The 17,365-nt window shown below is 39.7% G+C and overlaps 1 protein-coding gene across 1 annotated transcript in view; it reads left to right on the forward strand.

Moving 5' to 3' along the window:
• ATG2B (autophagy related 2B) overlaps positions 1–17,365 on the forward strand; it is a 1,039,004-nt gene that overhangs the window by 159,331 nt on the left and 862,308 nt on the right. Inside the window, exons 8-10 of the mRNA XM_085626438.1 lie at positions 8,104–8,283; positions 8,665–8,819; positions 11,457–11,568. Of these exons, the coding sequence (XP_085482564.1) occupies positions 8,104–8,283; positions 8,665–8,819; positions 11,457–11,568 (447 nt within the window). The remainder of the gene's footprint in view (positions 1–8,103; positions 8,284–8,664; positions 8,820–11,456; positions 11,569–17,365) is intronic.

Raw genomic sequence — 17,365 nt, forward strand, 5'->3', positions numbered from 1 at the left:
GACTTCTGTCGCCACATGTAGAGCTAAATGTCAAGTCCCCTTCACCCCCTAGTTGCACGTCAATTACACGTCATGCTGCTGCGCGCGCATATCTGCCAAGTATTTCTGCTGACATTGCGAAATTCTTTCATGTAACCACCCTCTTATGACATCACATCTGATGACGTTCTTTCATCACTCCCAGTTACGCCTATTTTTGCTACGTATGAATATATTATCACCACTATCAATTGTTACGCCTCTTGTATTGGCCTCACTGTAATGCCTATTGTATAAAAGTAATTGATTGTCAATAACGTATGTACTTCACTTCCTGAACCTTCGTGGTGATGGAACCTGGAGCAACCGATTATAATCGACCACTGGAATAAAGCCCATTCCGAACCTCTAATACCACGGATTCTGCCTCTTATTTACTGAGCTATTTTTATTATGTTTCTGTATCAAATTAAGTCCCGGTAATTAAATTATTTACCACACAACAGTTCATGTCCATGAAAGATGCGACTTATTCATTGCTACACATTGAAAAGTTAGAACCTTTACCTTTCTCTGTTGCTGAATTAAATTCCGCTGTGTGGCTTATCCATGGGTTGATCACATTACCGTTCCCTCTGTTTAAGTTCAATTCGTGCATGAAACATAATGCCCTTGGCAGATATGAAAAACTTGGTTCTGCCTTCCTGCACAAAGTTTGGTCACTCCCATTCACGTATAGATGTGTGAGAGACGGAAAAGAGGTATACTTAAAAGGTGAAGAGTGCACTTCCACTCCGGATCACTCTGTTGTGTGTAGGCACATTCAATTGCATGGTGCATGTAATGTGCACGCTCCTAATTTAGCTTGCGTCCTGAAAGGGATCCCTGTGCCAGTTATAACACCGTCTTTTACGCTGCTTGCTAACGGTAGTTATTTGCTATTAAATAATGAAGCTTGCTGTGGGATGTTAGTGGGAATTCTCTACATAGTGACTGTATCACAGAGAGTGGTTTGCTGTAATAACGTCCTTTTCCCACCCCCGCATGGACGGCTCGATGTATCCATCTGGCCTTCCATTCCAACCTTGAAAGCAGAGTTCAATAAGATGAGCAGAATAAGGGCTCTATTGTCTCAAAAAGAAGTCACGTTGACTTCATCCCGGGAAGCATTTGTCCTTCACGTAGCAAACACGCGCACTGAGGTACAAGCGCTTTTGAATACTGATCTCCCACTTCATTTTGGGACCCTGATTCAGACTATCTTTAATGCCTCGTCAACAAGTGGCCTGGCTCATTTTTTTAAAATTGTGGGCTCCGGCCTCGTGACCTGCTTTCAAACTATTTTTGGTGTGATCCCGGCATTTTTTCATTCTATTTTTTCCAGCGTCTTCGGAGGTCTCCCTTTGCTTCTCTCCCTCGTAGCTGGGGTAGTTTTGTTGATCTGCGCACTACGCTATGGATGCACAACTTGCGTCTCACGACAGCAGGTCCCGGCTGTTACATCTTCGTAACCGGATGCTTAAATACTATGGCACTTTACCACTGGCGACCTTAAGCATAGCCTATGGATTGTCCTTCCGGTTTCCCTGCTTTACTTGTGTACAGCCCGTCTTTCATTGCCTAGATTGTCCGGTCCAATGGGCTCTGGATTTGTGTCTGTCGAACTCGGTGTCTCCTGCCCCGGATTATGATCGGCTGATGAGCCCCTTAGTGGCTCATGAGTTGGACTGTTCTGGCGTCGGGATTATGGCCTGTGGAGCAGCACATGGAGTCCTTGGGAATTGGGACATTGGAACGGCTGCAACTGAATTCTTAGCGAAAAGTTATCTTGAAGAGCACGCCAGTTGTCCTCGAATGGTACTGGAGGCTCCGGTGGTCGAGGAGCATGTATGTTCCTTCCCCGTGCTGAACTGGATGGCAGATAATTTTGCAGAACGTTCCAATGATTTCCTCTTGGAAGCTGTTGCAACTTATTGTGCTTATACATTGATGAATTGACCTTTTTGCACTTTCATTTCGTCATAAGTCCTTCAATGATTTTTTTTTTATCCTTTAAATGGTTTTTTTCAATTCTTTTTATTTTTTCTTTGTTTTTTCTTTTCGAACTTTTTCACTTACCTTATATGGACTTACAGTTCATGCCCTTGGTTCCGTTCTATCAAACTTGAACTCTGCGTTCTTGCAGGTGCGCCCCTACTGGTTAGTGGTCCGATCAAGGGGGGGTGTAGTGAAGATTGCTATCTATATACGTACAATGCTAAGTTAGCACAACAGCGTTAGATGTTAGAAAGCCATCTTGCCGCTTTTGCTGCTTTTGCACACGACACTGTAGTTACATGTTATTAATTGAGAAATGCTTGCTCGACTTTGCTTCACATGAGAACTGTCTGTTGTTCACATCCCAAACAGTGAGCAGCGACCTTGGTCTGCACATCGTGTAAAGAAACAGTCTGGGTCGCTAGACGGTGCATGTTGTTGGGTTCAGGTTGATCGGCCCACTATTTAGATATAACACGCGCGCAGCTGCACATACCTGAAAGTCGGGTGCTTTTAATATTGCAGTGTTACATGTTTTTACTAGTATAATAATAATATTAGTTTGCTAGCGAAAGGAAGGTGGCTGAGATCCACTGTCATTTTAGTATGATTACTCCTTTCATTTTCTATGCTATTGTAACTATGCTGATGGTTTTGAGTTTAATCATTTGTCTGCTTATGTTAGCCAAAGTACTGCATCTTAGGACACGAGGTTTATAAAATAAACTCTTTAAATTTTACCGTGTCTCTGTTTATTCTGTTGTGGACTGATATGAGAATAATTACAAACAGGTATTTCTGATTCCCACCATTCCTGAGAATACCCTAAGCCGCTTGTTCTGGGTTGTCTATACATTGGGACCGCCGAGATAAACCTCGGATAACGAATGGGACACTGATGCTGGTCGGATAAGGGGTTCTGGGTTCTGAGGTGAGTTTTTGGTACACCGCAATTCACTGAGGTCCTGGTTTCCTGTGCATAGTTCTGTGCAAAAGCAGAATCCCTGCAACGGTAGAAGCAGCAAGCTTCCTTGCATTGTCTACTTTAGTCTTCTTTAAAGTCATTATAATAACCTTGGAATGTCGTCTTAGGTCTCACTGCGCCGCAGCTTTTGTGTTTTTTTAGCAAGATTTTGAACCTCAAGTTGCTCCCAGCCTATGGGTAGGAATGTTTATTTCCCCTGGTTACCTTTATGCTTTCAAAGTCAAGGACAAATGTGCCAAGGAAGGATGTTCCTAATTAGATTAGGAAACCCAATAATCTAAAATCAAGGACTACATAACACGCAACTCCCCCTAATGCATTGCAATTCATAGTTACATTACCATTCTGCCTTTGAAGCTTCAGCTGTGAAAGAGCACCCGTAGCACAGCAGTACCTGTATAATTTGGGAAAGCGAAATGCAAATCAAACATTCTATGATAATAATGTAGACGAGTTACACAGCACTATCATATAAAATCATATACAGGTATAAGAGGTGCCCCACATTGCTCTAGGACAGCTGCTGGTCAGAGGTCAAAAACTACCAAAAATAATTAAATACTTCTGATTGCTGCTGGTGGGGATATAGATTTGTTTTTGCATATCTATTAAAATATATTTTGAAACTAGTAAAGAAGCATTACGAAAACTATCACCAAACCAAAATCTGATTTACGGTTATTATTTCAGTCTAAAAACAAGCCTTGAAATGTTGCCCCTTTGTTTGGCCAGCGTACAGTTTGGTGGATCCACCTAAGATAGCAAAGTTTTATGTTATGTTGAGTAATTAAAGAAATAGAAGGTCCTCTGGAAAAGTTGTTTTAACATGGAGGCTGCAGTCGGATCTCAATTATAGAGCAATTGTGACTTCTAATGGGTATATGGAATTTTAATGTCTGCGTGTGTATCTTTTTATAACTAACCCTTATTCCAACTTCAAATAACAATGTAATGTAAACATTGTGGAACAGAATTGCGGGGGTTTAGTAAAAACATTCATATGACTATGCCTAAAATAACAAAACTACTGATGTTTATTTTGTATTAATAGAAAAATAAAATCTAAATATTACTTAAATGAAGTAGGCAATTCTTAATTATAAGGACATCTTTCTGACTTGCCATCAAAATTAATGACCAAATTTCCAAAGTATAAAGTTAATTCCAATGTAAACGGTACGCATACTTTCACGTAATTCATTTGATGTTTAATTAACACTTGTAATTGTTCCACATTTTTAGACCGTGTTTAGCTGCAAATAGATTTGTTTGTTAGAAATAAATACATTTAATTTAAAAGGCATTGAATATTGGTCTAGCTATGAAATCAACATTTGTGAAAGCCCCCTTGTATATAAAAAATAAATAGTACGCATTCATCAGTTATTAGTGCTGAAATATAACCCTACAAAAGAAATCAGCTCTAATAAGCAAAACTAGGAAATTCAATTACTATCTTCATGGATGTCTCAACTTGCCTCTTTGTGGAATACTTGAAAGTCAAAGGGTCAAATTGTTCATTCCTTATGCATACAGTTTCAAGTTGGCCTCGCGTTCAGAAGCAGCAAAATTGACCAGGAGGGTTTGTGTCTGGTCTTTTGTTACATAGAACAACCGGTATGTCTTTTAGTCACATAAGTCAGAAAATACTCTGACCTTAAGCTGTTTGATTCTTAGAAATAATTTAGCTCCAGGACTATTTATGTAGCTGTTTTCCACCTGCACAGGGAATGATAGTCTTGGCAGCAATATGTTATTCTTACGTGAATTATGAAGTCTAGTGCATGTAGGCATCATGAGGGGTGACTGGGTGATCCCAGAGGAGTAGATTTCAGGTAGTGATTTTGAAATTAAGTGTGTTTCTGGTTGAAAACACTTACTAAGGTCTGCAGCTCTCAGGTATTCACATCTTAAGGGCCTGATTCACCAAGGGAATCACAATTCTACACTCGTAGAATACTATTCCTCGAGGTAGATTAACTATTTTCTTTTATTCTCAAAACCCTCCGGTAGTAAGCATACAAAGCTGTTTTAGGGTCTGCTTTCTATGTTAACTCAGTCATCTGATTTTTTTTATGGCTGATCTTTTGCCTAATTGTGAGAAATTGGGTTGGTGGTTGAGGGGGTTTGAAACCCTACTCAAGCTTCAGCCACAATCCTGGTCTGGGTGGACCACAAAAAGTCACCAAATTAACCTATACTTAACCCTCTGGTAGCTTAGCACAAAAGCAGACAGGCTTACCTCAGAGACAATGTGTAAAGTATTTATGTAGCACACAATCAGTAATAAAGTGAAAACACATATTGATATAAAAATGACAAAAATCCAATTAGTAGAACCGGAGATATGCAATTTTTAATTTTAAAAGCATAATGCGGCAACTGTGATTATCTGCTTATGCCGTACCGGAACAAAGTCACAAGTTCAGGCCGTGATTGGGTGTGGGCCAGTTACAAGGACCAGGTTAGGCCCACTGAGAGTCATACCTTGCGTCCATGATCCAGGGCATTTGGTCAGGCAGCAGTTGTTCCGAGTAGCGATGCAGGATCCTGCGTTGAGTTGGGTCTTGCTGCGTTGGTTTCGATGAGAAGCTGCAAGGGCTGCGATACAAGGTCTATGTCAAATTGTGTCTTGTTGCGTTAGTTCCAATGAGCTGCGAGGGCTGCATTGGGTGGCTTTGCACTGCATCAGTTTAGATGATTACACAGCTGAGCTCGTAAGAGCACCTTTATCCCGACTTCCAAGGGTCCAGGAATGGCGAGGCACTACGGGGGGGGTTAGAACTCACAGCAGGCATAGTTCAGGTGCAAGGTTCAAGGGTGTTGGAGCTTATTATGTCCCTGTAGCTCATAACAGGAGGCCAGCCTACTGGCCCTTGGAGTCACGCTAGTGCTCCTGGGTTCAAGGTACAGGAACTGTCCTTCTTCCTCAGGCAGGAGAGAAGCCCTTCTACAGGGAGGGCTGCATAGCAGCTTGGCAATCCTTCATGCAGAAGGGTAGCAGAGAAGTTGTCGCAGACCTTCAGAACCAGAAATGATCTGAAGTAACGGTCTGAGGGTGATAGTATCTCATTTGAAGAGGGGGAAACTTCCAGAGGCTTCTCCTCACAGACGTGTTTGGAATTTCCTGCCTCCCTGCCCTGGTCACAGTCTGTCTGCAGGCACAGTTGGCTATTCTGAAGTTCTTTATGTGAGAGCAGGGCACATTCTTTTGAAGTGCAAGTGGGGCTGTGTACAGCTCCACCCACTCATCCTCTCTTAGATGGCCCATCCAAGCACATGTCCGGGAGGAGTACACAAATGCCAACTGCCAACTACACCAAGTCATGTGACTCAGGAATAGGCTGCAGGCACCAAATGGTTAGGACAAGAAAATGCCAACCTTCTAAAAGTGCAAAAACAACAGTTGATTGACAGAATGCAGAACAATGTCATACATTCACCCCAGTACAGAGATCTGGGCCTAAATCCATCGTTTTTTTGCACACCATGCCATTCCAGTTTGAACCCAGCATATACAAATCAGTCTTGACCTTCTAAAAGTGGCATTTTCAGAATTGTGACTTAAAATCCAACTTTACAGTTAAAGAGGATTTTAAATTACAATACCTCAGACACCAAATACGACTTTCCCTACCGGCCCCCAATCAAAAGTTATCACTTATTAAATGTAATAAAGTAACCCAATGTTATCCTATGGGAAAGGTAGGCCTCACAGTAGTGAAAACGAATTTGTGAGTTTTTCACTACCAGGACATGCAAAACTTAAAATTAGATGTCCAACATTTTAATTATAATGCACCCTGTCCTATGGGCTGTCTAAGGTCTACTTTAGAGTTGACTTCTATTTAATACAAATGGTGTTTTAGGCTTGGAAAGAGGTTATTTTGCTAAGTTGAATTGGTAATTTAAAACTGCCATCAATTGCAGTGGCAGGCCTGGGACATGTTTTAAGGGGCTACTCAAGTGGGTGGCACATTAAGTGCTGTAGGCCCACTAGTAGCATTTATATTACCAGCCCTGGATATATTGCCTACCTCTTTACAAGGGACTTATAAGTAAATTAAATATGCCAATAAGTGTAAGACACTTTTATCATGTTTAGGGAGTCTGCACAAGCACTTTAGTACTGGTTAGCAGTCGTAAAGTGCAGAGAATCCTAAGGCAAATAAAACGACGTAAAAAAATAGGAGGGATGGATGTTAAAAGTTTGGGGGAAGACCACTCTGAGGCTGACAGGTCTGACACTGATACATAATTGTACAGAGTGTAGAATGATGTAGTTTTGAAAGGCAGCCCTGTATGTGGTTGCATATGGCGAAAACATATTTCTATATGGAAAACCCTTTCAGTACATGCTCACCAAGTTTGGGAATGGTCCATCCCTCTTCCGTCCCTGGAATAGAAGTCGCTGCGCCTTTTTTAAAAACTCTGACAGCATCCAAGGTAGGAAAGTGTCAGAGTTTCTTGAATGCTTACAAGCTCACAAATATGTGTGTGATCTCAGAATGACGAGGCAAACAATGGCGTCTTACTCTCAGTGCCCACCCATTGTACAGTTTACTACAGCTTAATTGTAATAATTTGTGATAGAAATTTGTATACGTGTATAGTAGTAAAATCATCCATACCTGTGGTTTATTTTATGTGGATAGATGTCGTCCTAAAGTGGAACCATTTACCATTATAAACGCATATTAGCCGTTGCAAATGAGTTTAGGAATCTGTCCCCTGGGTGTGTTAAAAAATGATTGTATAAACTCACTGGTCACCTAGATCCTGTCTTGTTTTCTCAGTGGATGGATTTAGTTTCTTGGTGTCCAACAGGAAACGTAACCATAAGTCCACAATATTTATTGTTTGGCTTACAAATTAAATGTAATGAAAAATAGACTGCTTTTCATTATTTTAATGTTTGATATATTTTCCCATTGCCATTTTAAATGCGTTTGTCACTAGATATCAGGAAACACCATATTATTCAATAAAAGATCATGCTGCATGTCTCAACAAATACAAAAATGTTTGAACATAAAAAGACCGTGTTTTTTAAAAGGAAACCTCTTTAGGTGATATGGTCTTGTTTTGCATGTGTACTTCAGAGACCTCTAGTCGAGTACTGGCAAGTAAAGACCGAAGAAATCGTCCCATGCAGCAAGAGGATGAGTATCGCATTCAGATTGAGCTCAAACGTTATTTACGAAAAGATTCTTTGACTGGTGAAGCATCTTCCGAAAAGAGCTTTTATGAGACTGAAAACACACATACCCCCTCTAGCCATGGTGAGTTTACAGGCAGTAATGAAATTAAGTATTCATAGCTCGTTACACAATTACAAGAATATTATTACTTATTATGCATTTAAATTGAGCTTGAAATAAATAATATCCAAACACTTGACCATATTACATGAACCTTACAGCATCCTTATGAACACATTTCAAAATGTGTTCAGAGTCCACAGGGAACCCTTTTTTTCCAGGAACCACTGTAGTATCTTGGATTTTGCTTAAAATATATTTACCACATATATGAATTCATGACTTCTTTATTCGCAAAATCCGAAATTTAGTTCAAAATGTTTTCTATATGTATCTAATATATTCCATTTCCATAGAATTTATTATATTGTCAATTTAATTTTGTTTCCCCCCTTTCAACAGATGAAGAGGTTTTCTTCTCTATGGCAGACATGGACATGTCTCATAGTCTCTCCTCGCTCCCACCACTTGGAGACCCTCCAACTGTGGATCTAGACCTTTCTTTAACTAGTACCTACACTAACACTCCAACAGGATCGCCTTTGGGAGCTACCTTGGTAGAGTATTTATAATTCCTTAGGACCTTTGTTTTAAATGTTATTTGTATTTGTTTAGTGATCTCCTTGTTGTCTTCTTTTTCCAGCCTGTATGCTAATTTATCTTTGTTACTGAAATTGCCTAACTGATGAATAAACAAATGATAGAAGTCATTGCAAAACCAAGGTTATTTTTACCTTTTGCTAGGATTAGTTAAAATGTTTAACACTTTTGTTCGGATAAGCCCCTGCATCATTGTGCATTGAACCGGAGGCACGGAGTACATGGAGGACCAGAGGCAAGTCCATTCTAAAGTTATTCCTCAGTGCTCTTTTGGGTCCAGAGAGTATCTTGACATCAAAGAAACATACATTGATTTACAAAGTTTTTAAATGAGGGTAAATAGATGGGTACCCAAGCAAAATCATAATTTGCACACAGGTATTTCAAAAGACAGAAATACTGTTGAGTGCACACAGATGAGCATGCATGTTAGAACACTGAATACAAATGGACATTGTGAAAAGGATAGCAACACCCGTGTTAAGAGCCAAGCCTTCAGAAGGTATTGTATTTCATAAACCTATAGTAAAAGATCAGCTCATATTTTCATTAATTACAACTTGTCCCTGTCTGATGTTTGTCAAATTCCAACCAGGCGAAGTGAGAATGCAATTCTTGTTTTATATATTTCCTTACAGAACATCACTTTCTCTGATGTTTTACACTTTTGTGCATGAATCTGATATGTTTCCATGATCATCAGATGTAATGTGCGATTTGCACATAATGGCTTTTGAGTCGAATGCCATTACTGGTTGGCCTCTGTGACTATTGCACATTTTCACAGTGTCCATCAACACTATAATTTGATGCTAGTGTCTGCCTTGGTCTGAGGTTCTCAGTATTTCATTGCATTAAATGTCACCATGCTTCTTTGCAGGATCAAGAATACTAAATCCTAACTAGTATTCAGTAATTGAGAAACCCCAGTACTAGCAGTGGGATTAAATTTGTGGTAGTGAGTTTAAGAATGAAGTCCAGTCAGTCACATCCAGAGTAACTGAGGATAGATCATTCATAAAGGGAAGTCAATCAACTTTACCTCAATGTTTTGTCAGGAATTCTGATATGAACAATTCTCTTACTTAAGCAGATATACTCTATCTGATGATTATTTGATCCACAGTGACCTTGCGCTTTCTCAGGAAGTGACGATATGGAGCAATATATAGGGGCCACCCCTATGCGCTGATGTCAGTTCCTTTCTTGCTGTGCCCTTTCATGCAGCTCTGGACATCTGCTCTCTACTTTGTCACTGTTTACTGAGACCAGAACTTGTTTCACACCTTCCGAACCTTTATTACCTTGACAATCAAGTCTGCAGAGAGAGCCATTTTGCCCACTACATGCTGAATTGACTAGTGTAAGTCACTCCTCAAACCTCTCCTCTTTTTAGGAGGAACTGCTAGGGTACCTAGTCAAAAGGTGCAGAAACTACGAATAAAAGTTTTTATCAGTACAACAAGTTAATTACCTTCAGTTATTCTCTTTCTGGTGGATACACCATATAACTGCAGATTCCTTACCATCCACCCTCCTCCTCTGTTCTATTGAACAGACTTTACGTTATTTTTTTTTGTTTTGCATGCTGCCTCACTTGCAATGTGTGACAATCGATCTGTGTCTGAGGGGCTGAGGGTGTGAAATAGTTCTCAGGAAAACTGACTTCAGCGTAAATTGGTGGCACCCATTTAAAAGTCCTCCAACGTCACTTCCTGAGGGAAGCATGATGTCACCTTTGAGCGAATGGGGTCACCTGTTGGAGTGCGGGAGCATTTGCTCTGAAAAGTTCCAGGTCCAGTCTGGTGCCTGAAGGAATTCAAAAGGTGAGGAATCTGTAATTATATAGAGTAACCCTCAGATGGATTGTTTCCAAAGGTAAATAACATGTATAGCTTAAAAAAACAGGGTGACACATTTTTCTCCACTTCTCCGCCTCCATTGAAACAATTCAGTACCTAACCTAGATATTCAGAGTGTGCTCTCAATCCTATATATGTTTCCAAATGAATTTTCTTTGAGTGCAGTTGATGTTTTCAACTATGGAGAAGTGCTCTCAGTTGACCATATGAGCACAATTGAGTGCCTCTGCTTTCGTAGGCTGGGTTTGGTGTTTATGGATGATTGTCTTTTCTTACCCCTTCTTTTTTAATTGCATGACTCTTCAACTAATATCTGTTTTAAATAACTGTGGCAACATGCTATGACTGATGTGTTTAGACTGCAAAACTGAATTTTTCAGTTTTAGAGCTTGTGATTTAAACATTTCAAACATTTTTCTATGGAAATATGCATCTAATATATATGCTACTGTCACTTGATATTGTTGCCTACTCCTGAATTCATTATTGTTTCATAAGAACTGACCTTCTCTGCCCTTCATATAACTTGTCAGCCCCAGGTTGTATAAACAATTTTTTTTGTAAGATATTCTGTTCTCATTCCCACCACTTTACTTACTTATTTAATCATCATTCACCTACAACTAAAACCTCATTGAACTACACAGTTATATTTTGCTATGGCATTCCAACAACTGCCTTTGAAATCACTATGAAAACACTTATGGCAAGCTCAGCTTATGTGTTTTTTAGGCTCAACCATCATGGGGAGATTTCTTGGATCATCGTAAAGGAGAAGATCACACAGTGGCAGGATTGACATGTGCACCCTCCAGGTTACACCACCCACAATTACGAAGAACACGTAAGTAAAGCTTTGTATTGACATATAGCCATATGACAGTGCTTCGTAGCACTGTCCTGTCTTAAAACCCCAATAACACTGGTAGTTTCTTATATTCTCAAGAAAAAAAATCTTAGTATATTATATCATTAGTGAGTACACTGAATATTAAGTGGCTGAACTTATTCAAATAATGTTTATGACAAGACTTTGATTAGTTTCTTTTGTCTGCAACACCCATAAAAGGTTGAATTCATCTTGCGTTGTCATTGTAAGCCACGGTTGGCCTCACACACCGACCACAGCACCTAGATACCCTTGCAGGTGATTATGATGCCATAAAAATATGGATAACATAACATTGTAAAGAAATCTCATTTGCCATGGGGGGTTGTTAGCTGTCAAAATAGAAGCTTTCATGAAACCCTCATTGTTACTTAAAGCTCTGTGTACTTGACCAACTCTTCCATTTGGGGTAATCTTTTTCAGATAGCTATTTCATTTGGACATTATGAACACCAAAAGTGGATGAGTTCCTGGATGGCACATCACTGTAGATTCTTTTTGGCCCCTAGTTTTCAAAAACATCTGGAAGTGATAGGGTTACCTGTTTGCTGGCTGAATTTAGACCTGAAAGGGCTGGTATATTCCGTTGCAAGTGTCCCTATGTGTCCTTCATCTTACCGTCCCTTGATATGGTTGAAGTTTTGGGCTTGCTATATACGTGCCCTCACATGTAGGTACCCTTTAAATTGGGATAAGGGGGAAACGCATGATGGCCGCTCTTAGGTTGGAATTTGGCCTGCGTAGCAGTTGGGTCCAGGGCCTCGCTGGGCTAGTGCGATGGGTCTTTAATATTGTAAAGGGAGAACCCGGTACTCTAAGATATCTTATTCAAAAAGAACTACTGGGATCCATAAAAGAGCACTCCCTAATTGTAAAGAATTTCAGAATTGCAGTTGATCATTTACAATTGGATGAATCAGCACTTTTTACACTATCTGCATATCAGCTGAAGTCCACCTTGAAACTAGCTACATGGAAATAAAGTTTTGAGATGGATAGGGAAGCCCTCATCTTAAAGAAAGGTGTTTCCCCGGCCATTGATTCCTGCCTAATAAGGAAAATACAACCCTATGTTACCTGGAACCTTCCTCATGGTGTACGCCGCTTTTTGTTTCTATTGAGGCAGGATCGTCTTCCTTTGAATAATTTTTTTTTTTTTTTTGGTTTATTTATACTTTTGCAATGTCTCACAGAAAAAAAAGAACAGCAGTAACAGTATACAGTCTCATAGAAAAATCCGGTATACAGTCTCACAAAAAACATGGCCTTGGCATGGCATATACACTCCTTTCCACAAAACGGACAATTCATGGAGCATCAGGGTATCTTCACCAGTGCGCTCGAAGGAACAGACAGCACCCACCTATACTAGCAGGTTAGGGTGAGCCCAGGCAGGGAAACACACAATTCCCCCATAGGTATCCTCAATCAGCAGTATTGCGTAATAAATAGGTCGTGAGCGGAGCCCAAATATCCCGTGGCTTAGACTGTGCGGGCAGTTCCTCCGCATAACACGTGAGCTGATCTCGGCTATATGTCAGGTCCTGCAACCATAGCTTCACAGTGGGCACCACCCGCCCGCCCCAGCACACTGAGACCCTGCGTTTAGCTAACAGTAACGCTATAGAAACAAATTTCTGATTGTGCGGCTTCACCTTGGCCTCAACACCCAGCAGACATACCTTAGGACCCCAGTCCACCACCTCATCCACCATCAGGCCAAGAACTCCGGTTAGAGAGCTCCAATATGCAGCTATTTTGGGACATGTCCATGCTAAATGAAAAAAATCCGCCCCTGGGGCATCGCAGCGCTTGCAAGTATCTGTTGGGCGAAGCCCATAATGATGCAGCTGCGACGGCGTGTAGTAGAGCTGGTGCAGGTATTTATAGTGAACCAACCGCAGGTTCCCATTGGGTGTCAGGCGACCAGTCAAGCGACAACAGCCCAACCAGTCAGCTTCGGAGAGAGGTTCCGGCAGCACCGCATTCCACCTGTTCAGCGCGGTTGCCTCAGCCTGGGGCGTCTCCCCTTGAGAGATAGCATATAGTCTAGTGACCAGCCGGGCCTTAGAGGTAGTGGTATATATCAATTGCAGCGCTTCCAGCGTCGGGGGATCCATCCTTTGAATAATTAATTGTCTAGATGGTATGGTTCTTCAGCAATGTGTAATCTTTGTAATAATGCTTCTCAGGATATCACTCATGTACTCTTTGTCTGCCCAGCTCTGCTTCTACATCGGCGTAAGTGGTTGAGACCAATTTGTTTAAAATTAAATATTTTTTCTGCCACCACATTTTTAGACGCCATTTATAATCCCCCCAATGAAATGTTTTGTTATAAAATCTTCAACTTTTTTAAAAGCTTTCTAGATATATACTAGAGGTTCTCAAAATGTTCTTTTTCTGTTGTTTTTATTTTGATTTTAAATGCATGAAAATGTATTTTCCATGTGTTATCCTTTTATGTGGATCTCATTTGAGTTCCAAAATCATAAATAAAATTAAGATTTAAAATTAAGCATGATGGTGAGAGATTTGACTTATCGGGGGATTTTGTCCAACTATTTGGTTTCTTATTGCGAGTGTCTGTAGAAAACATTTTTCACTAAAACTCCCTCACAATTGTCTGGCATTATGAGAATTCCAAAATTCTAAATGGGAGGATTACACTTAATTCTAATCTCATATACTTGGGTGCATCTAAAGAAATGGGCTTAATTTTCTTTAATATCTATGTATATTAATTTTAATCTTCATTGTAATTTCTTGCCTGGTTTGTACACAGTGGAAAATCATTTTAAGCGATAACTCCATTGTTGACTATGAGTAGTGCAGCTTTTTGGACAATCTACAAAAGCCATAAATCTCTGCCACTGCAAACTCTGCTGTACATAGTGGTATACTACTTTAGATTCTTCTTTGATATATAAGTTTCAGATCTAAATCTTGACACCAAGATATGATTTTGCATTCACCATTTTTTAATACAATGAATACTTTATTATTAAAACTTTGAGCAATCTACATAATTCAACCCTTTATAAATCCAAACAATCTCTAGTTGTCAGAAGTGTATAGCTTCCTGGATTCACCCATGTATTTCACACCAATTTCCTCACTATTGCAAATAGGCACACCACGTCCAAAATTGAATATTTTGTGTAAAAAAATGTTTTTTTTCTTCTGTGTTTCCTAAAGGTGGGAAAATGGTGATCGTAGAATAGCAACGTTTTGTTAATGTCATTTTAGAAACTAAATCACACACTTTATTGCGCAGCACTGTTTGTAGCTTTTCGAGAAAAAAAAGTGCCATATTTTGTCTGGTTTCCATGACACCTGCAGAGTAACTCACAATCATTGGCTAACTTTACAATGCACAGCAAGTAGGAAAAAGGATGCCCATGTGGTTTGTATATGATTTGTGGAAAGAAAATGATGAAAGCTTAAGCATAAAGTATCTAAAATGTCAAAAACAATGCTCATCAAAGAAAGCTGGGGTATAGAAACACTCACTTTTTAAGGGATCTTAACCTATTTCATGTACAATTAGGAGTTTACCTTTGTCCATTTTGAATATTTTTTATTTGGCATATTTAGCCATAAAAAGTAATACTTTACAAACTATTAAAATATGATTTATCCAAACGATTTCACCTTAAGACAATATAATACACAGTAAAAACCTACTAAAATATACAATGGGGGACCCACGTATAAAAACTCTTAGTTCTTCACCAAAGCAGCAAGAAGTTGCTTATACATTAGCTATACATTTGTACAGAGTCTCGAATAGTCCACAGATCATGGATGAGCTTGAATTTCTACCATGTATTCGTTTCAACCTATACCATTTCGTTCAATGACTCCTGTATTGCAATTAAAAATCTTCCTATTGCACATGCCACATTGAAAAATCTCATATTTATCAATAAGCTAAGTGCTTGGTCCCTACTGAAACTTTAATAAACAATAAAAATAGGTTTTAATTTTTTTTTCCCGTTCTTTTAAAAAACACAAACAATCCAACAAAATATGTTGACTACTACATTTTACTTGTAGGCCGCAGGAGCACAAACCTTGGTCATTCTACATAATTGATTTTATCTTACTATTGATGTTACATGGTTTCAGGCAGACTCTAAATTTCAATATTGCATTTCTGAGCTTTGGGTTAGACATAGCTTCTATATAGGGGAAGATATGATCATTGACCCATCCGTTTATCAGAAACCGGGCTGAAGATTTGCTCTTCAAGTAATATAAATCTTCTTCTCGGGCCTTCGCATTAACAATGGCCTGTAACTCCCACTTAGGGATCTGCTGCCCTGATTTCCATTGGTCTCGCTCTAGGTTAAGTTTAACACATAACTTATCTAGTTTATTCTTTGCTTGGACCGCCCAGATATGATCACTGGTCTCTATTTCTTTCTTACAAAAATTGCTATTTTGGGGGGGCCTTCTCCATTCATTCTTTTCCAGAAGTTAAATGTCGCTTGCATTCCCTGATAGTTCCAGGCTGTGAGGTGACATTCTACTCACACGGCCTGTAACATAGTTGTCGAAGGGAGAGCGAGAAGCTGCTTCACACATTTCCCCTCCTCTAAGTTCCAATCTGATTTACCCCCCATGAATAAAACCTCGACACCATACAGAAATTGTGGTCGGACTGATGCATTAAAAACCGATAGTATTGGTCGCAGCGATGAGCCTCCAAACTTCTGTTTACATTTTTAAGGCCCCATACTGTAGAAAGGGACCTCGCTTTTAGTGCCTGTATGTGGTCTTTCCAATTTAGTTTGCTATCATACCACATGCCCACATATTTATATTTATCTACAACTTCAATTCTAACATCCCCAAGTTTCCAGTAGAAGGAGCTTTTTCTTTTACCAAATACCATTATTTTGGTCTTTTCTAAATTAACCGTGATGTTTTTCTTTTTACAGTATTCAAAAAAGGTATCCAGTTTTTTTTGGAAGCCTAACTCTGTCATGTCTGTTATCACTAAATCATCCGCGTATAACAGACATGATATATGGGTTCCCCCCATCTTAGGGCTTAAATCTCCTGATTTGCTCAATGTAATTGGCAGGTCAGATAAATACAGGGAAAATAACAAAGGGGCTAAAACACAGCCCTACCTCAAGCCATTCATTATCTAAATCTTCTTAGATAATGTCCCAAGATCATCCAAGATTACTCTAGCCCAATTCTTTGAATGCATTTCCTGGATTAGTGAAAGAACTGCTTTGTTGATTCCACGCTTTACCAACATACTCCACAATGTACTACGATCTACCAAATCAAATGCGGCTCGGAAATCAGCAAAACAAGCTGTTGCGCACTTCTATTGCCTTTCTTGCCAATGCCCATAAACTAAGGCAGTGATCAACAGTCGAGTGCCCTTCTTTAAACCCCCCCTTGTTCTATTGGGATCAGATCATGCTGTTCTGCCCAGGCTTTCACTACCCCTAGCGATATTTTGGTGAAGACCTTCTCCCCCACATCCAGTAAGCTTATGAGGTGATAATTCTGGGGCAACATAGCATCCTCCTTTTTATAAATTGGTCTCATAATTGCCCCCTTCCAACTTTCTGGGAAAATCCCCGCAACAAGAATTTGTTGGAAGGTTGTTTTTAGGGAGCTTGCTCACCAATCTATTTTTCAGAATAATTGCAGGTAAATTGTCTGGTCCTGCAGCTTTAGTTAGCTTTAAAGATTGAATCGTTTTTTTATATTTTGAAAAGAAAAG

The sequence above is a fragment of the Triturus cristatus genome, chromosome 9 (genome assembly GCF_964204655.1).
Source record: "Triturus cristatus chromosome 9, aTriCri1.1, whole genome shotgun sequence".
In the NCBI taxonomy this organism is placed as follows: Eukaryota; Metazoa; Chordata; class Amphibia; order Caudata; family Salamandridae; genus Triturus; species Triturus cristatus.